The 22261-nt window shown below is 37.9% G+C and overlaps 1 protein-coding gene and 1 long non-coding RNA gene across 3 annotated transcripts in view; one reads left to right on the top strand and one right to left on the bottom strand.

Annotated features, from left to right (window-relative positions):
• Positions 1-22261, bottom strand: part of unc13c (unc-13 homolog C (C. elegans)) — a 168491-nt gene that overhangs the window by 52848 nt on the left and 93382 nt on the right. For both annotated transcript variants that reach the window (XM_008404760.3, XM_081605012.1), the window contains exons 17-18: positions 15938-16071; positions 7138-7223 (exon numbers count right to left, since the gene is read on the bottom strand). In XM_008404760.3, the coding sequence (XP_008402982.2) occupies positions 7138-7223; positions 15938-16071 (220 nt within the window). The remainder of the gene's footprint in view (positions 1-7137; positions 7224-15937; positions 16072-22261) is intronic.
• LOC103462160 (uncharacterized) lies at positions 8308-11391 on the top strand. The gene is made up of 3 exons (XR_533284.3): positions 8308-10104; positions 10581-10695; positions 10790-11391. It is a non-coding gene; the product is annotated as an uncharacterized LOC103462160 (long non-coding RNA).

Genomic DNA, 22261 nt, shown 5'->3' with positions numbered 1-22261 from the left:
GTTGCAGCCACCTCCCCCTAATTCTGTGGGAAACCCGCGCTCCTGCAGCGCCTCATTAGAGATTCCCGTGGAGACGCCCCACTCTCTTTCTGTTGTCTCCTTCTTTGCACAAACACCAACCCTGCTTCAAAGTTACAGTATATTAAGTTCCACAGTTCTAACGTCTCCAAAAAGAAGAAAAACAAAGACAATGTGTCGCACCTAACCTACAACACTCAGCGACTTGCAGAGGAAGGAGCCAAAGTTCAGATCTAGTTCCAACTGAGAGTCTGCAGCAAGACGTGAATATTGATATTCCAGATTTCTGCAGCTCATCTTCAAACTGGCACCAGAAAGCATGAACACATTTCTCCAGTCTGAGTGAATCTCTGCACAGGCTTTTTATTTCCTTGTAATGTTTTAAGCAGCATGGCCCGGTCTGGTTTAGGCCTAATGGATCTTCCCCAACGTTCACACAAACGTAAGAGCGCTCCGGTCAGGCGGCCCGTCTCGTTTAGATATTCTGAGCTCCACACTGAAAACTAAAGGTGACCGGATGTTTGCAAAACTAAATGCAGCTGCTGCTGCTGCTCAGACCACAAAGACGCTTAAATCACGACTTAAGACTTGCACATACTTATTGTTGATAAACCGCCTAATGGTTTTTTTTGGCCTTTTAGGTCGGGTCTTTATACCTCGGCATTTGATTCCAATAGAATATGAAAGCAGTGTGTATCTCGCCGTTTTTGCTTTTCTATCTAAACATTTATTGTATTTTTTCTTTGTCTGATCTGTTTTGTTTCAGATTAGCTGTAAAGCAATTTGTTTAGCTTCAGGCATTTTTCAAAGTATGCTACACAAGTTCAACTTTCGGCATTGTGATGTTTCACAAAAAGTGCATCCAGTCTGACTTGTGAGTCATTTCACAAAATAATAATAATAAAAAAAACAGTTTCCCTATGTATATTTTTATTAGTAACAGTTATTCAGATCAATGGTTCTTTTCTTCTTTCCATATGTTGAACCTGCATCACATTCTGCCACATTATGTACATTATTTCCTCTGAACATTGAACATGCACTTGTAACCCGTAATTAGTCAATTAGTCAGACTTTTATTTTTACGGGCCCACTTCCTGTCTTGCCCCAAACTCTTCAACTTATTTAAAGCCCCGCCTCCAGCGCAGTTTGAACACTACCTGTTTCACTGTGATTGTGGCTGGCTGTTGGAGTCTTGCTGATCATCTCTCCTTGGCAAATTCACCCAAATCTCTGAAACAACTGATTTGAACTATTGGTGAGTTTGCTTGTTTGATAGCAGTATTGTTCAGCATGAAAATTTTGCTCGATTGCTCATTGGAGCGTTGTTTTATTAGAACTGTTGGCAGTTGTTGCCTGGGCCGTCACCGGGATTCACAGCTGATCGCAGTCTAGCACTCTCAGTTCAAAGGTAATTGTTAGTTTTGTGCAAGATTTCTTTTCCAATTTAATTACTTTTGTAATGAAATTGATTGACAATAGGATGTAGCTACATTTAAATTGATATTGCACAGTATATTTATTTTCTTTTTCCTCACACTGCTTGAGTATTTTGAGTTAATTTATTTTCTCTTGATTGATATTTTGAAAGTGAACTTTGATTTCAACTTTAACCTTAAATGGATTAGTTTGAAATATGATTATTCTTTTTGTTTATTTAAGTTATGGTTAATTTAACCTGACTGGAATGTTTAGTTTAATTATTGCATTTGAATTTGATATTTATTGCATTTGTGTGTTTGCACATACTTATTGTTGATAAACCGCCTAATGGTTTTTTTTGGCCTTTTAGGTCGTTTTTTTTTTGATGGATCAGATTCTCAGATCCTCTTCTGAGCAAAGGATGGCGAGCTAAGGACAAGAACTTTGATCTTTTGAATTGATTTATTTTGAATTAATTTGACCCTCATTGTGTATTTGTAATTGTTGGTGATTGGGGAAAAAAACAACAACAAATACAAAAACACCAAAACTAAAACAGTGATTGTGTCTTCATTCACACCTCAGGCTTCTTCAAGAACCATCTTCTGATGCTGCTTTTGTAGCCGCAGTTAGCTGCGTAGCCCATAATTGTTACACACTCAATTAGCCAAGACATTTTTATGTTCATTTGGTTTTTTGTTTTTTTAAAAGACCTTCACAGCGGAGACGACGATACGATTCGGAGTGTCTGCAGCCGCGTCACGTTGGGGTTTACGAGACGTCGAACTGTCCTTCAGACGCACGCAACCCCGTAACCAACAAATCAAAACCCGAAAGTACAACAAGCCAAGCACAACGAACCAGAAATGAGCAGTAATTCAGACAAAGAGCTCCTCGGAGGAACATGACAGTCATGTCTTCCTGCTGGCACGTGTCACTGTGGGCGCGCGCCGGGCCAATGACAAGTGGAGGCAAGAGGAGGCCAAGCAGGGAGAGAGGAGTCGGGCTCAAGGAGCGAGAGGGAGGGTATATGTGACTGAGTGCATCTATGATTCTTATCTCCTTTTGTAAAGCGGACACCCTCTGGGCAAATCGCACACAAGCACACACATAAACACACACAATGTAAACCTGCCGTGACAGCAGTCAGAGACACCCTATGTGGTCACATGTTCTCCTGCCCTGACTCAGACATGCACTGAGAGAAAAGAAAAAAAAAAGAGAGCTACAACCACTTTCTCTGTGTTATTCGTCACTGATTTACTGTAATTTCTACAACAATCCCTGACTGCGAAGAGAAGTGACGCGAACGGACATCATACCGCAATTTGAAATTGTTCCACTGCGTTGCTTCAATCAGTAGTTCGAAGGCGTTGCTGTTTTTAAATTGGAATCAGAAGACCAATTAGGCTTCGTTTGCTGAAAATGCTCTGAAGCTGGGCCGCTGGAGCTCAGAAGCAGATGCAAAAACACAACTACGTGAGATCAATAGCAACATGCACAGAGCGCTCAGTCGGTGGTTTGGGGCGCATGTGGTAGAGGTCGAAAAATCTGCAAGAAGAATGAAATAAACCGCAGCAAAAACAGCGTGAGTGACACAAACACTGTGGAGTATTGCATCAATGTAATCAGAAAAAAAGTTATCTAGTACTTTTAGAAACCAAGACTAATAGCAACGTGGCACAGTAACAAGAAATGTTCAAATACATATCTATGGATCACAGAAAATATTAATGTACACATTTTATACATGGACCTGCATCCTAATAAATTATAATTGAATTAAATGGCTAAATTACATAGACAGATAGACAGCTCGCTAGATAATACTTTCTGCTGTAGATTTTCATTATTATAGCAAATTAAACTAAATTCAAAATTCAGTATGACCAAAAAATATACACTGAACAAAAATATGAACACCCCATGTCAAATATTGTTGCCATTGTTGCCCACTGCACTGACCTCCATTGAAAACCTGTTATTCCACCAAATCTTGATTTCTGAACTCTTCCTGAGTTAAAACATTAGTGTTGCTATTTCTAAATGAATATGTACTTGTTTTCTTTACATTATTTGAGGTTTGAAAACACTGCATCTTTTTTGCTATTTTGTCCATTTCTCATTTTCTGCAAATAAAAACAACATTTTGCTGTGGATTTCAGAGACATGTAACTAGTTCATAGAACAACATAACAATGTTCATTTTACTCAAACATAGACCTATAAAAAGTTAAATCAGAAAAACTGATCATTTTAATGTTTTCCAGAGCTATATATTGCATAAAACCTAATGGATCACACCTTTTTCTACTGAACTGTTTACCTGCTGAAACGTCTGTCCATGTGTTCTACAGCATAACACTCCATACCTCTGGCATTACAGCAGGTCTTGGTATTATCAGCTGTGTAGGCAGGTGCCAAGTCCTGCTGCAAAAAGGAAATCAGCATCTTTATAAAGCTTGGCAGCAGAGGGAGCAAGAAGTGCTCTAAAATATTCCCACAGACCGATTTTGGAGTTCATAAAACACATAAATTACACGCAAAAGAAGGTAATCTGCATTCTGACTCCTACCCTCTCGTTCTAACCTAAAGCGAATTACATTTAAAACCTTGTAAGAAAACTCGGCAGGTGTAGGGGTTGATAAGCATCTCATTTGCTTTCTCGACATGTAAATGTTGCAACGCTGTAGTTCAAGGCAAAGCACTTAGAGCGCCGACCACAAGCATGTTGCTTGGTTCTGCTAATCACTTCCTGGTGGTTTAAACAGCAATTTCAAGAACATCAACGCTCACCGCAGACCTGCTCCTGCCACTTCCACTACGCACCCATCAAGGCATCAAATATCACGCTCTCTGTCCGGCATCAGTCGGCACAGATGCGTGTCGGAGGGCGAACTTAATTTCGCCGAAGAAAATGTGAGTTCAATTAGCAGAACATCTTCCAGACCCAGAATCAAACACAACCAAACCCACAAATCACCAACTGCGTTTTGGTTTTCTGAGAAGCAACACGGTTTCTGTTCTTTTCTAGCTCCCATTCCTGCCAGACAAAGATGTCAGCACAACATTAAGAGTCTGCCGGAACATTAAGGTTCTCTGCAGAATCATAAAGAAGTCTTTGGGGTACAGGGGGGGTGGGGAGGGGTGCATTAACAGCTCAGTGTCTTAACAATGAGAGTTCCCCTGCTGTTTTCTGCGTGCACACAACATCTGCTGTGACTTTGTGGGGGTTTATTACTGTGGCGGCATCATGGCTTGGAACACACTGTTCCTAGGTGTCTGTTAGCAGAAGCTTATCTGTGGCGATTAGCTACGCTGGCCTCCTACCAAGGCTACAACCTCATCAAGCTCACACTAGGCTGGCAGCAATCAAAGTAAATTGATTAAACACACTCGGTGGCACGGCTGCTATGGACATTACGGTTAAATTAATTTTGAGCGAATCATAAATCTATTCTAATAAATACTGTTCAACAACGGGGCCGACCGTGAAGAGACGTCAGTATGTGAAAGGCAACCCGTGGAGTGGAGCACACGTCTCCAAATTGTGCATAGGCTTGGTTGACTTAAAAAAAAAAAAAAAGTTGTAAATATTCCAAGATGATTATGAGGCATCCTTGTTACATATTTAGGATCATAGGCTTTAGAACAGAAGAAGATACTCGTAAAAACAAAATGTGAGGCTTCTGAATTGGGTCTGCAACTAGAATCAGAACTTCGCTGCGTACGAAAGAAAGCACAAAAAACAGCAACTCTCCAAGGCAAGTCAAATAACTGAGTAAGACGTTAAGAAATTAAGTATATCTCAATAACTGAGTTGCTAAGGAGAAATAAATAAATGATGATAAGGTTTTAGCTCTTGGGTATAAACCGATTTTTTGTTTCTTTGTTATACAACTACATTAGAAAGAACTGGTTCAAAGTTCTGCTCATCTCTCCTCACAATGATCAGTAAAAAAATAGCCAGTTTTTAGATTTACCAAGCATGAACAAAATAACTGTCAAAGTAACTCAGTTGTTAGTCACTCAAGATGTAAATAAGGATTTAAATTTACATTAGCCACATTAAGATATTCAAAATGGAGTTTTTCGATGTGAATTCTCGATCCTTCGTGAAGCCACAAAATTCATGTCGACAGCCATGGTTCATGGTAATTCATCATATGTTGAAGCTCATACTCATAAAGTGGCAATTTCAGTTTCACAAATGTTACCCTAGTAGCTCATACTGAAGAATCGATCTTCTATCTGCGTTGGATAAACACCTTTTTTACATTCATTCGCAGCTCAACTCCTAATAAATCTGCTCAGCCTTCCACCTCCACACTGCATGTTAAACAAAGTTACATTCAGAAGTGAGCAACTTAAAAGACCGAACTCAGGAGGCAAACGACTTCTGGGAGTTTGGGTTTGGAAATAAGTAAAAAATAAAAAAGTAGGAGTTAGGGATTAAAGTCAACGCTCATGACAAAAAAAGAAACACCCTCTCTCCCTCATAGCAGCAAGGCATTTTGAGATTTAGCGTTTGATTCCCTGCTCTCTTTGGGATGGAGACATTAAAACAAAATCAATATTTAACTTTCAAAGCTTATGAGAGGGAGGCATTTATAAAAAAGTGGATTTTATGTAAGGTGAATTTGGTATTAAATCGCTACGGCCGAAGCAAAAACAGTGTTTACGCAGACTGTACAGAAGCACAAGCAGTGTGTTTGAGATGTTGACTCAAGATACAGTGTGCTTAAGGTTCACTGACGTGAAAGATCACAAAGCTGTGACTTTATCTACGCAAACTCAAGTTGTTCAAATGCATAGAAATATCAGTTTATGTACATTTCCCAACATTGAAGAAAAAAAAATATCTAAAATTCTCTGTATTTCCTCTTGAATTAGGCAAATGGAAATAACGTCGGTATTCCCGACTGACCTAAAACAGAAATTGTTGAATGCAATTTCATCTCAGAAGGTGAAGGAAAGAAAAAGTTTCAACATTTTACAGTGTATCAAATATCTTATTTCATCTCCACGACACACAGGACAATGCAAGGGAAACTGTTTGCAATGGCTGCTGGATTTCTGTCACACATTTTCAGATTTTACACCTCGTGAGTCATGACCACCGGAAGCACTGAAGCTTCACATAAGCCACTCTCTCGTGAGTGAGTGAACAACACAAATCTCACACATGTCTCCTTATCAAGCACAAAAACGGTCCTTCTTTCAGATTCTTTTTTTGTTTTTTTCCCCCCCATTTAAAATTACTTGCAAGAGCTGCTGGACTACACAGGCACAAAAGGAAGGGAAACAGAAAAAAGCTGAGCATCTGATCAGTTTTTCGCTGTGCCTTTGATCAACTGTTTCTCTTGATTTAAAGAAGTTTCCTTTTTTCTCTGCAGGGATCGATAAGTAGGGGGAAGTGTAATCTAGATAGGCAGTAAAGCTGACCACATGCGGGACAAAGCCAAGAAAAAGAAACACTTCTCAGCACCAGCCAATTAAGGGAACACAGCAGAGTGGCACATTCAAACCGGAGCAGGGCTGAGTGAAATGAGATGGCAGTAAAGCTGCTAATTAGCTGACACAATACACTCCTGACCAACATCCATTCGGTGGAGCTCTTTTATCCGATTCTTTCGCTCCATCAGACTTGCACACACACACACACACACGTGATAACGGATTGACAGATTTACTGACCTTCCATCGCGTACTTCATATCCTGTGCAAACAGGTTCCACATGATCTCGGCGCTGATTTTTCCCGCGTTCAATTCCTGCGGAAACCTGTCGGGATGGAGAGAAATTCCAATCAGCCTCATGCTTCCACGTGACGGTCACCGGACGACGCCGACGTCCTCCCCTCCTTCCTCCGACTTTCCACCACCTATCTTAGCAGATGTGGAAGTGGATTTGGTCGCTCTGTCTCTCAGTGTACTTCCCCCCAACCCCCGTTTTGCCACTCCCAAAACTTTTGGTTGAGCCGAGGAGTAAATGGGAGAGAAACGGTGAGGCGTGAGAGCAAGTGTGGGAGGAAACATCAACGCGTTAAGAGAGAGACAGAGACGGCGGCAGCCTAATTGGTAAGTAATCTGTTTTGAATGTGTATGGATTTCCAGTCAGAGCTCGAATGCGAGATGTCGTCGGTTTAATTATCCGTGGCTTGGCGAAGTGATGGGAGGACATTTATGGATGGCCGAGCCGGCCCCGAAGATGGTGATTTTATCTGGAAATATTTCACTTTTTTATGGAGATTATGTTATGTCATACAGCAAATGAAATGCCCTCCCCTGCCAAAAAAAGAACAAAATCCTCTTGCAAGATTAATCATTTAATAGAAGTCATATGGAGAACAAGTAAAGAATTTATGGTAAAATACTGTATAAATACAGTAAAAGTCTGGCAATTAGATTTGTTTTTTACAGTCTACATAAAGTGCCAGTAAGCGGTGTTCACATCCGTAAAACTTTTCAAATTTCGTCACTCAGAAAACACAACCTTATCATTTGTTTTAACAGCGGTCTGAGAACTGTGTTGTACGTTTGCATTCAAATGTATAACCAGGTTACGAGACGTTTTAATATCTGAAGCCCTCAAGAGGAATTATTCAAAGCATCTCTTTTTAAAAAAAGTGAGGAAAGACGGCAAGACTTCAAACCTACCAAGACTCCACCTTTCACAAAAAAACTGACCTGCCAGACGGTCAAGCGGAGTGCTGATTAGAGGAGTTGCCCGTAGCAACTCGTTTTGGCTGAGGGAGAGCGTGCGAAGACTGGAAGCGGTGCACCTTTTATGGAAGCGCTCAAATCCGTTGTTGGAAGGAGTGACCCAATAAAAAGCCAGACTTAACTCAAATTCTAAATATGTGCACTGCAAAAACTAAAATCTTAGTAAGATTAAATATCTTAAATTAAGGAGATTTTTCTTGTTTTCTTTCTGACAAGATAATTTTTCTCACCAAGAGGGATTTATGTTAGAATATTTTTCTTATTTTAAGTGTTTTTGTACTTAATTATCTCAGTAAGATATAAAAGCTTAATATTAAGAAAATATTACTTATTATGAGTAAATATGTGCTAGAATCTAGAATATCAATATTTACCTATCAAACTTCAAGTCTAGAACTTATATTATATAAGTAAAAATTTCTTATTTCAAGCACAGAAAGCGAAATCACATACTTAATGAAATGTATTCAGATAATTAAAACAGACTATGTCCAAATGGAATCCTTTGTGTTATTGTCAATGAAAAAAAAAAAAAAAAACATGAACTTATATTCTTGTATAAGTTGGCAGAGTGTACTGGAGATTATAATTGAATATTTAAACGGTTGACATTTAACACAACAATTTCAGAGACAATATCAGTTTATATATCAAGATAATTCTTGGCATGTTTCCATCTGCTATGGACCTTAATCTGATCTTCTTGATGCAAGATGTGGGACCTCTTACTGACATGTCATGAAATTTCTATTGATGTGTGATTTGAAATGGCTGGTATTCCACACAATGAGATTAGAATCAACAATATTGATTAGCTCAATGTCATGATAAATATTTTAACTTTTGGTTTATATTTCAAATTCTTACTTTATCAGTTACTAATATTAGTTTGAACAATATTTTATTCATCATGTTTGTAACCCCTTTTATGACATCATACAATCCAAATGGGAAAGCGCCCAAAATGTCAGTGAGATAGTATTAATGTTCGATACAACAGATTTTCTTTCCGATCCAATACCGAGTAAAATTTAAGCTGGTATTGGCAATACAGATCCCATACTTTGTGCAAAGACAGTTAGTTTGTTTCTTAATTAAATAAAAAATAAATGTAATCCATATCTTGGCTTCATAAAAAGAACACAATGTACTCTGATGCACTCATTTTAAACTCAGAAGTATATTGAGACAACAATCTTGTTTACTATAAGCTATTTTAACTCAGCAGAAATATACAAAACATGTGAAAATGGAGTTGCAAACTAAAAAAAAGAAAATTAGTAAAGTAATAACCCTACTAAATAGACTGCTCAAAAAAATAAAGGGAACACTTAAGTGTTCACTTAAGTGTTTAAGTGTTCCCTTTATTTTTTTTTAGCAGTGTGCATCATTGTTTAATTATTAAAACTACTATAAAATGGCAGCTGAAATAGCTCCATGTCACTTATTTTATAATCTGTCAACATGTCCATTTCTGAGTGAGTGAGCGTCAGCAGCACGCTGCGCTTGGGCATTACGTCCTTACACATTACATTCTTACCAGGCGGAAGAAAAAGTAGTTCCCATTAACAACGTTTCATTTAGGCAAGATCTCAATAATTTTGTTACTTTCTAACTTGCTCTTGTTAATCTACATTATCTCAAATTACTAAAGTGTTGAAAGTATTGATCCTTGGATCTGACAATAGATTTTAAAGAATTAAGTTCTGGTATCGAAAGAATCGATATTTCAGTATCAATCCGCACATCACTAACGGCAACGCCAGAGATCATTTAACTGCCCTGATTAACGGTTAATTCAGTTGTAACAGCCTAACTAAGCTGTTATCTACTGTACTTTTATAAGATTTTCTTTTGGCAAATTTTCTAATCTCGGTTGGACATGGATGAAGATGGAGGACTTTTTACGTGTATAGACCCTACAGCTGCTGTACTGAGAGGTAAGTTTAAAGTTGTCTGTCTTTCTAAGATAAGCTAACTGAAGCTAGTTAGCATGTCGTGATATGCCAATTTTCATCCGCGGTTAAAGAGCCGCTCTTATAATATGAGCTTTGAACAGTTATTAACCACAATAGCTGTGGCTTAAAAATAATATCGACACGGGTTCATGGTAGCTTCCGTTTTTTAACATAGCTAAGGTGGCTTCTCATTCGGGAAATGGTTAAAGGGCATTTCCGCCTAGTATTTCACTAACTTTGAGGGTGTTTTATGTGCTGTAATTTAAAAACTTAAATGCAATGAGTTTACAAGGTTAGATATTCCACACTGTTACCAGGATATTTTAAACACTATTTTTAATTAGTGAATTTAAGTAGTCCTTGTTTGATTTAATTAAAATAACTTTCTTGCCATCTTGAATTCATGTAATATTGTAATTGAGCACATGAACTAAAATAAGACTTGTTTTATTTTTTAGTAAACCAAACTGTTGCCATGGTGAAGCCTATGCCAGACACGTCTCCAATCATGTATTGCACCATCTACAAGAAACTTTGGGAAATGCAAGTGACAGCGTCCTTCACATTCTCAAGGTAAGAAATTTATGATACTGATTCATCATTACACTGATTAGTCCCTAAAACGTGGTTTGTTTTGTGATTGTTTTTCTGTCTGTGCTCCATTTAGCAGATGACCCAACAACTTCAAACAAGACCACTTTTCAGCTCTGTGGTGATCATGAAACCAACTTTCTACTGGCCATTGGAACCATGCCTGCCCTGATCTTCTGAAAGGAGGACATCACAACTACTACACCTTTCAGCATCCGTGTCTGTGGCCACTCCTCTCTGTGCTGCTGACAGATGTCTTGAGAACAGCGTCTGTAACTGAGGCAAGACTTCCACATATAAAAGGCTATGGCTTATTGGAAGAAGTTCATTGCGGAGGAAGCTCCTATTGTTGACATCTAATCCCAAGATTTTTTTTTGCTTTGGACAATTTGGTTTGCTTGACTCTTAGGGCATCTTATGAGTGCGGCAGATGTGTCAGATCTTCATTGTTCTGTCATTTTACAGGATTGTTTCAGAATCAGATGCCCATCCAGACTTTATTCTGACCAGTAGACATGTTTTATTGTGCTTATGTGAAACTTAAACGTAATAAATATGTTAAAAGTAATTGAACTCATGTCTTCATTTCAGCAAGCCAATAACATCTCTTGTTCCAGTATTCACAGGATCAATTTTTGGATTTTTGTCTTAGCATAAGAACCTTGAGTAAAGCTATGATAAAATATATATTTTAATCCAATGCAACAATAAAAATAAACTAGATTTAGGTATATCACTGCAAAAAGTCCCCTTTCAAAAACAAGAAAAAGAAGTACAAAAATAGGGTATAATTTTCTTAAAATAAGAAAAATTATCTGCCAACAGAACAAGAAAATTTATCTCGTCAAGATTTTCTAAAACAAGAAAAAATATCTAACCAAGATAAACCTACAATATCTTAAAATTAGTGTATTTGTACTTAAAACAAGCCAATTTTACTAATACAAATAGAATATATGAGATTTATTTTCTTAATACATAGAACATTTTTCTTCAAATAAGAAAATTTTACGCTATTTCAAGAAATTCAGTGTCGAGTAACATTTTCTTTACTTGAGATAATTTTCTTAAAATAAGATAATATATCTTACTCGTATAAGTAAAATTGGCTTGTTTTAAGTAAAAATACACTAATTTTAAGATATTGTAGGTTTATCTTGGTTAGATATTTTTTCTTGTTTTAGAAAATCTTGACAAGATAAATTTTCTTGTTCTGTTGGCAGATAATTTTTCTTATTTTAAGAAAATTGTACCTTATTTTTGTACTTTTTTTTCTTGTTTTTGAAAGGGGACTTTTTGCAGTGTGGAATGATTTGAAGAGGTCTCTTCACAGCCAACCTGACAAAGTTTGAGATATCTTAGAAAGAAAGACTGGGTAAGCCTTTATTGTCATGGAGACTCGCCCCGAAATATCCACAGGTGTAACTGTGGTTGAATTATTGACTCGGGTTTATTGATTCGGGTTCACTGAACACACAAACATGTCACAATGACAAATATTATTGGTAAAAAAAAAAAAATCTGAGTTAACTTTATTCTGCTTGCCAATCGTGCATTACATTTTTATAACCTACCACTTAAAATCCAAGTAAACTACATAAAGTTTGAGCTTCTAATGAAACAAAATATAAACAATTTTGATTTATTTTTGCCAGTCACTGTTGGCGTTGAACTTCTACCATTTCGAAAACCTTTCTCCTTCCCGACATTATTCCTCAGTCTCGTCATGCACTCGGCTCGGGCGCATTACAGCTGAAGCATGTGATGAAAACGCTTTATAGTGGAAATGAATATGAATCTGCAGTCAGTGCACATGTTTGGGATTGCTTCACAATTTACTTTTTGCTGGAGAGAAGCATTATCTGCAGGAAGATTTTTTTTTTTTTTCTAAGAACATCCCGGCATGCTGCTGCTGATTCTTCTTCTTCTCCTTTTAACTTTGAAAAACAACTGCAGCATTCTGTTTTATATTTCCTATCATGAGATCAATTCTGAGGATCAGTTTACTGCCTCAAATTTCCAGCTGCTTTGTTCCCACATAAATATTCTCAGCAGAGAGCAACAGACTGACAGCTATTTCCCTCTGGCTGCAGAGCCTATTATTTAAAGGCAACAAGTCCACTCGCAAGTTTGTAGAGGAAAAAAAAACGAAGGAAAACATCACACTCAATGTCACTCTGCAACTTGACCAAAAAAGAAAAAAAGGTGGAGACACTGAGCATGAATATTGCAAAGCTGTCATTAGCTGGTATAGGAGAAGAAAGCTCAAGGCATAAACAAAGTCCTAATAAGCATCGTAAATCAACGAGAAGAAGGAGAAGAAAAAAAGGAGAGCGGAGCTGCATGTGTATGAGGGACACAAACATGCTAACATTTTAATGCGTTTTTTTTTTTTTTTCCCCAAGCCATGTAAATTGTTTATTATATTACACCAAACCATATGAAAAGGACAAGACTTGTTTCCCTGCAACAGGAAAAAGTTTTATTTTAATTTTTTCTCCCTCCTGTTTTAATAAATAACACAGAGGCTCGCTGTGGTCCTAAAAAGATTATTTTTAGAGTTGCCCTGAGAAATCAGATGGTGACCTGAATATGATGATTTATAGCTTGATAGGCTCTGACCAGCGATCAGCTGGCCTGCACTGGAAAATGAAACGTGTTTTGCAATTAGTGAGCGACGGCACAACGCATGTCTGCTACCGGGTCAGACTCACAATTAATATTGCAGCATGAAGTTTTGTTCTGTGTCTGATAAAGGACCAGAGGTCAACTAATTAGTAGAAAAATTAACTTGTCTGCATAAAGTGTAAGAACACAGATGAGACATTTGAGTACACAATACTTAAGAGCTGCTACAGTTTATGTTGGGAATTTTTGGAAGTCTTGAAATCAAACTTTGCATCCCGCAGTGTTACGATTTGCAGGAAAGTGACATGAGAGAGCGTTATTTACCTGATAACTTTCCATGTCATTAAAATGAAACGCTAACAAACATATTATAATTAGGGTCTAAGAGCTATTTAAAAGGAAACAGCATCTTCTGAAATGTCTGCTGTTGATTCAGGGCTTTTTTCACACCTGATAGACTGGTAGACTAGGTTGGACTGGGAACCAAAATTGCGACATTTTGTTACATTTTCAGCACGTGTGGTTTGCTTTGACACTGCACTGCGTCAAATCATCCAAGCCCTTTAAATAACTTGCTCACTTCTTCGCCTGTGGTGGCGCTGCACCAAAAACTGCTGAAGGAAACGAGACAGAAACCTCAGAAGAAGACCAGTGCAACTTCCTTCTCCACATCTATGGAGTGGAGTCAAATTTTAGCGGTTGTAGGAATTCTCCTTTATCTCAAGTTAAAGACCACAAGCTATTTCTCCCCGCAGTCAAGACTTGAGCATTTATTTAGTCTATGTTGACCCCAAAATGCCCTGCCACTGTCGTTCACTTCCTGCTTTTGGAGCGGTCTCCGGTTCGCTTGCATCTACATACATGTTCAAACCGCGCCGGAGTTCATTTCAACCAAATCAAGACTAAGGTTTCTAGGCAGAGTTCGCTTTTCTGGTCCACGTCACAGTTTGATTGGGCATTCACACCTCACCGAACGAACAAAGTTACAGAAAAATGCTGTGTTTTATCCTACTGAGCTACAGCCTCCTGTCCGCCATGAAACATGTTGCATCTGGAAATGCTTTGACAATCACACACATGACAGACAAAACTCTCAGAGCACTAAGATTTTCATCTTTGCCAGTAAAAACCTGTTTTACAGCGACCGCTCTCTCACACACATGGTCTGACTTCAACTCTGCTCCAAATATAAATAATTAACGAATGCTCATGGAGGCTGGGCAGTTTTTACTACTGTTTTTACATCTTCTTTTATTATAGTTCTAAAACCAATAATGGGATTGGATCAAATCTGCAGAGGAATAGTTCAGCTCTAAAAAAGAAATAAAGCAGAGACTGGAAACCAACTAAAAAGAGAAACACAATCATTGGCCACATTTCATTAACCCGATAATACCATACGACCATCAGCCATCGCATTTTAACAACGGACCCAGTACGGAGTGCGTCTCCACCAAAACACATCGGACCAGTCGGAGAATTAACAACAAGCACAAGAGAGGTGTAATAAAGCATCTGATAGAGGCAGGATATTAACAAGAATTCCTTTTGGCCCTGTGGTTTCTGAGCCTCGGTCTCTGTGGGATGAACCCATTTCCTGCAGATGCAATCATATCCCATCAGATTGGTGTCGGAGTGGCGCACAGTCCGGGGGATCAGGTCAAATTTCTTTAAGCCATTTCTTTTCTGTCATACGTTGCAGGTGACAACTGCTGCAGTGATATCCATACGGATGACACAAGAACATTGTTTAATAAAAATGGGACCACCGCTACCAGTCTGTGCCCCTTCCAATATAGACTGTGCACAGGCCCGTCGCAATAAGAAATAAATCAATTAATGGCATTATAAGTTAGAAGAAATTCAATAATTTCCTTTTGCATTATTTATAGCTTTTCTCTCTCTTTTTAAAAAAAAATGTAATGACAAAATCCTTCAGTCTAGTTCATTGGTTTCAACTAGCCCTTTTTTTAAAGGATAGTTTTGTCCACAGAGACTTAATAATTAATTTTATTTGTTGTTCCTGTTTTGTTTATTTATTTTGGCATTTAAAATGTCTTCCAGTTCCAGTGTTAAATGCTCATTAGAAATGAAAGTTTATTGATCTTTGATTATTTTTTCTTGCGTCATTATGACATTAGCATTATGTTACTTGAAAATGGTCTCAAAACAACAACATTATCGGATATCGCAATAACTCCTGGGACAATTTATTGGCCAGTAAAATGTGTTATTGTGACAAGCCTACTTGTATTTTTTTTAAGAGTGACATTTTCTGTCCTTTAGTTTACTAATCATATAGTAAAAAAATCAGACATATATGGTAAAATGTATTGACATGTTTGTCAATATTTTACCAACTTATACATATTTATATACTTTCTTCAATTAGGAAGTATTCAGCAGATCTCAGGTGAAATTGACAAAGGTGTTTAAACCCAAATAAGATTAGCATTCACCCATAAAACACATCGGCATCGATCTAAATGCAGTTTGAACGTGTATTTGATTAAACACAATACTAATCAATGACTGGGTGCCTTGGCAAAAAGAAAAAAAGAAAAAGTAAAGTGAAATAAAATGAAGAAGTACATACTGATTAATGACTGGTGTGTAGGCTGTGCGGTCCTCATCGATTACAGATACCATAAGAGTGATGAGTTTTGGCCAGAAGTCCAGGTTCTTTATGGACGGACCCTGCTCCTCTCTGGGAAGCTCCTGTTTCCGGCTCTGTGGAGAAGGAAATTTAGATAAAGAGGGGTGAAGCAGTGCTTCACTGAGCAACGAATTAGCAAAGAGACAAAGAATGGAATTGCATGGGTAATTGCAGTGTTTTGCAGGGCGTGTGCATGTATCTGATACTTGACATTCATATGCAAATTGCTAAAATAAAAAAAAAATGGGTCAAAGGAAGCTGGTGTGCTGAAAGTCTGACATCAGCGATAATGAGAAACATTGAGATGGGATCGTCAGACTTGATTTGACTTTAACAGATCATCCAGATTAATTGGTTACATTATTCCCACAAACTAGTTAGGAAAAATACAAAAATGTACAATATTTGAATTGTAGGATTTGATGAATGTATTTTTCCTGCTGCAGTTTGTAAGCAAATCTTTGCATCTTGCCTTTTAACTCACTGCAGACACTTATTGGTTGAACCAATGCAAACAGACCTAGAGTTTCCACCAGAAAACTTGCAAAGTCCAGAGGAAAAATGTTTAAAGTTGACAGGAAATTTTGAAAATATCACTAAGTAATTCTATGTAATGGGGAAACATTAACAATATCTAAACACCAACTTTAAAGTCTTAAAAAAAACTTGAAATAAAAAATAACAGACAATGCTTGGGCTGGTGGGGGAACAAGTGAAGCCTGGTGGCCCACCAGGCTTACAATACACTTTAGGGAACCCTGTGACCCTCATGGTCAAAGGAACACAGTTTATGAAGATGATCTTATAACAGAGGTTGATTTTAAATGCTTCACTGAGTGACATATGAGTTATACAATGAAAAGCTGCATAACAAAAAAACATGCAGTAATACCATTGTTCTGTCTTTATACAGTGATAGAGTTTCACTCTGTTTGGTCTAAAGAATGTGTCCAACTAAAAGTGAAACTGACAGCCTGACCTGCTTTCTGAATAATTCGGCTTACGATCATTTGACCACCTGGGGGAAACGGTAGAACATTGGAATCTCTTTCTCGAGACAGTTATTGTAGATAATAAATACATAAATAAGTCATTGAGACAGCGACATCACAGCTAAGGTAACAAACTACACTCTGATGCAGTCCTGACCCCAACACACTTTTTGCCTACAAAAGATATAGACATAGGTCTGTTGTCAAATCAATAACCTCTAATATCTTCTGGATTATAACTTTTTTCATTGAATGTTTAAAGGTATTTTCACTGATGCTGTATTTATACGTTGTATATGTGGATGTTTTGTCACAGCCTGTTGCGGAAATCTCTCTTCCAACGTTACAGTGAAAGTGTCAAATCCAAAACCGCTCACTGGCACTGCCATCTGTCACCCCCACACTGTGTATGACTGCACTGCTCCCCAATTAGAAAGTAGCCATCCCAGTCGCTCAATCTGCCATAAGCAGCTTGCATATCAGAGAGGGAAAAGTCTACTCTGTGCAGAAAACACAGGTACTGGTTTGCATAATTAATTCTGCACACTGAACAGCACCCTTCTCTAAGCACATCACTACACTTTATGCACTTGCACAAACCAGTTGGAGCACATAAAATTTATAGACCATCTAGACTTTAAGAGTAAACCCTTCAAATGGATCCTGGGTGAGTTTTCTTGTTTCTATACATGACAGGGCGGTGCATATTGTATTTCTGGAGGCAGGTATACTCTATTAAAACGAAACCTATTCAAATTAGCTCTTGAATAACCCATGTTGTATTATTTGACAATACCAACAACACTAACACTGTGTCTGTGTGTGTCTGGTGAAATAAATTCATTTATCCTCAACGTAATCTTTTTGACTACAATCGATTCCCAAGATAATCAACTAGTCTCTGGATTGATGCTTTAAATATATGGAGATTCCACCTTGTCATGCTGATGCGCTACCTTGCTGCCTTTCATTTAGGAATTCAATCTCACACCGACAAGAAAGTTCACAGCTGATTCTGCAAAAGTCAAGACATTCCTCGCTAATCTGGAGTGAGTTTACTCCATTACAACAAAGAGGATCAAATTCATCTAAGTTTTATTTACCAACAATTATTATATATTTTTTTTTCCTGAATAAAGATGAAAATGACAATCACAACATCAAGTGGACCCATGATAGCTCGTGTTGAACTTTTGACCCATGCAACATTTTTGCAAAGAATTTAGAGGTAAAAAATCGTGGAAGCAATTGTAAGCATGGATAAAAAATTTTTTTAAAAAGACTGTTAGCAATTTATAAGGTTTGATAAATGCATGTTGTTTAGGGAGGACATACTGTACACACAAAAACTGTAGTAGCAACCATGCAAGAATAATATATTCACTTTGGTCCTGATCTCTCAAAGGTTTGCACGTACAAAAACAGGTGCAAACTTGATAGCACATGCAAACTTGATCTACAAACACACAAAACAAGATTTCAAAATCGACCAGCATACCAGCCATAATCCATTAAGCGTGTTTGCCTTCATGAATATGTAAAACATATAATGATCATCAGAAATTACAACAATCTAGGAGGAGGGAATACAAACGTAATGACTTACTACCCAAAATGCAATTAATTAACCACAGTCAGATTTGTGTCAATCAATTTCCAAATTCAATCGTTGTAAAGATCATGTGCAACACACTAACTTACTGCACGTGCAATTTTTTGCCTATTTAACACTCCATATTTGGAATTTTTCAAGATCAGGCGCAAAGAGTTTTTTTTAATTAAGTTCTGATTTTTTTTTTATTTCCATTTATTTTTTTATGTATTTTATACCTTTAAACTGCCAGAGAACGCATATAGAAATGAGCACATATAACTAAACGTGACATATTTACACAGTGGACTGAAGAAGTGTTAAGCAATGTGCATCATCCCTTTTAAATAACAGTGAAAAAAAAATAAAACAAATAATTTAATGATAAATAACAGGTGGTTACTTCAGAGAGCTGTAACTTGTTTTGCGGTTTCCATCCCTTGTGATTAAGGGAAAGAAAGTAAAAAAAAAAGTCTCTGCAGGAGGTGAGTGTCTTTGCTAGCGTGTGTGTAAGAGCATCTTAGTCTAATGATATGCATACATAAAGGACACCGAAGGTCGTGTCATCACCATTAAGTGGAACAGAGTGTACATCCCACTAAAATGTGCAGTAGAATCCCTTCCCTCATTGGTATTCACTTGCGGCAAGCCCACATACATTGTCAGGGGTGATTGAGTGGTCTGCTGTCTTTATACAGCCAAGAACACACCACCTCCAATTGCACTTATGGTAGGAAGCAAAAAAAAAATGCAGCACTGAGTCTAAGCTAAGTTTCCATACTTTAGTGGGTAGTGTTGGCACGTCGAAACGGTCCTTGTCTGTAACTCCTCTGTTGCGTACATAGCGGTTTAAAATGATTGTTTTGTTTGTTCAGGCTCCTGGAGTGGGAGGATTCGGCATTAGCATACATTGAGCTTCTGATCAATTCTACCAACGTGTCACGAAATATTGAATTTCTGATTAAAGGTTGGTCTCATGGAGTATAATCAAATTCCCAGGAGCATTGGCAATGTGTAGAACAGAAACTCCTACAAGTTGTCTTATTGATGTATTAAATGTGTATTGCTTGAATTTATATAGCTATAGTTGTGTTAAATATTATACTAAGCACTTTTTTTTTATCTCGCCATGTACATCTAAGAACCTACAAATACGAACAAATAAAGACCATTGGCCATGGCCCAAAAGTGGTTTCAAGTACACATCAGAGTGAGGCATGTTACACTTGGTTTTGTTTTGTTTGTTGTTCCATAGATATTGATCTGGAGATTACATTACTTGTTGCAGAAAATTGTAGAAATTGCTTCAAACTCTAGGTGTTGGTGGACTTCCTCACTGTCTGGCCTGGAAATGATGTTGCAAGGATGTGAAACTATCCCTCAATACTGAATCAGTAAACCAATTCCCTTCATGGTATATTTCCAGTTTTATTCATTTGTCAGGGATATTAAGCTTTGTTTCTTCTACCACATTACAGTTCCCTTAACACTTCTTTGTAGAATTTTACGTCGTTTTTTTTTTTCTTTAACCCTGCCACGGTCTTCGCCCAACGCTCACCAGGAGCGCGGAAAATGTCAGTCGGACAGCTGGGAAGTGGGGTGATTGTCCCGTCAGACCGTCAACTTCCGAAACCGCACACTGACAAAAAAAACACCTCGTAAAAGCACACACGGGGTCAGTGCGACCCTGCCAGACTGCACACAGAGTAAAAAGCTCGTAGGGTCGAAATGACCCCATCTCTTAAAACCGCAGGAGGATTAAAAAAGAAAAAAGACTTTCTAATGAAAGAAGTCTTCATCTTGCTCTTTTATTCATTTTTTAAGAATGAAGGAAGAAACGCGGATCCCTTCTCCATATCTATCAGCCAACTGCCTCTGGAAGCTTATGAAATGCACATGCTGCCTTTTTTCCACGTTTCTCTGTCATTTTGACTCTTTTGAAGTGGGTGAACCCGATAAAAACAAGCATGCGCTCCTTTTGTCTGCTTCCATTCTCATTATTGTTGTTGTCATTTTTGTCAAGTCCTCTCTTTTCTGTATCATTTAAACTACATCCCCCTTTCATGCAGTCTACAAATGGCACACATCTTCGCTGTTTTGCTATGCAAGATGCCTCATTGTAGGCCGGGATATTTTCCCGCTTGCCTGGACGTTTGCTCTCATGTCGCCACACTCAGTCACAGTTAGCGATTTGGGAATTGGGGTCTGGAATGGGTTTTCTCTGCCCTGTCAGAGGCTACCTAGTATATGTGAACATAATCATTTATCGTCGGGGCTTGCTGTAGGTTGAGGCTGATGTGTTATTTTCTCATCCACGCAGTAAAACGTTGATAGAGAGTCTCTCTACTGTGAAACGGCGCCAGATGAGAATGTAATTAGTACAAGTGTCTATCGCATAAGTTTGGTAATTGCTTACAACCCCTTCGGCTTTTCTAAACAAAGGAAGAGTATTATTCAGCTTTTTAAGAGACTCCGGCCTTTCGCAACCTAAGACGACATTATCATTGTTATTGGGAAGGCTATTCTTTTTAAGAATTAAGCCGTACAAATAGTTGGGCGGCGCTGCGTTTTTGACTGATTACTTTCTGAAGTGAAACCAAAAGAGCAGAAAACCAAGGCGACGAAAAGCATTTTGTGGCTGAACAACATAATCTGAAAACTGCTCTCATTCAGATCATTCAGATGTTTTAATAAACCTTTTTTTTTCCAATCAGTGGTGTTTTAACGCTTTAAAAGCCTAGCATTAAAAGCCCTGCAAAATTAATTTAGTGCAAAACATAACTAAATCTGCTCTGCTGTTGTTTATCAAAGCATACTAGTAATTATAAAATACACGTTTCTCAACAAAAAAGAGGTTACGAAAAATGTATCAAATCAATGACTGTAAAACGATAACTTTTTTTTTCCTTTGACAAAACCAACATTTCTAATCGGAACATGATTGAAAATGATGAGAATGATGAGAATCCAGGCAACATAGCTAAGTAAACGGGATTGAGAAGAATGAATTTCTCCCAACTCATCAAAATCTGTTTTCTTCATTGCACTTTTTCCTTTTATCTTTCATAACTGCTAGGGTTTCTGCTACTGCGATGGCAGACAGCTCAGGCAGGGAGTCGACAGCAACACCACCAAGGTCACTGCAGTTGTTATTTGTGTAGCTGAAATATTTTGCTTCTTATGTGTCCACTGTCAGTACAAAACATCTGGTTGTATGTAAACACATTGTATCAAATGAACATTATTTTCCGTAAAAAAATCATTTCAGCCACAACTCTCTTTTTCTGTCAGTACCTTGTCGAAATGAGCAAAACAAACAGGAACAATAATATTTAGCAGTTTTTGTCTGATTGCGGAGCAATGTCAGGATTTAAACCTTTCCTACCCATCGTAGTCGTATTAAGCTAAGGTCATTTACTACTTTTGTGAGGGACAAATAAAATGGGTTTACCACTTTTAAATCCCTGGGAAGGGTGCTGGTCTCCAAGCTACTTTTCTGTGACACCAGTTTTTTTTTTTTTTCTCCTCCACACATAACATAATTCCTCACTTATCACTAATTTTCTTTTAGGGTGCCAGAGTTCAGCATTTCAGATGTAGTTTCATCCCCCTTTCAGCAACCTCCACTTCATAGCTTCTGTTTGCTAACTTAATTTCTCCCAAACTGTTTTGCACATCCCT

The sequence above is a fragment of the Poecilia reticulata genome, chromosome 3, assembly GCF_904066995.2.
Source record: "Poecilia reticulata chromosome 3, P_reticulata-male-v2, whole genome shotgun sequence".
Taxonomy (NCBI): domain Eukaryota; kingdom Metazoa; phylum Chordata; class Actinopteri; order Cyprinodontiformes; family Poeciliidae; genus Poecilia; species Poecilia reticulata.
Note: the sequence above shows the minus strand (reverse complement) of the source record. Positions and strands in the feature narration are given on the sequence as shown.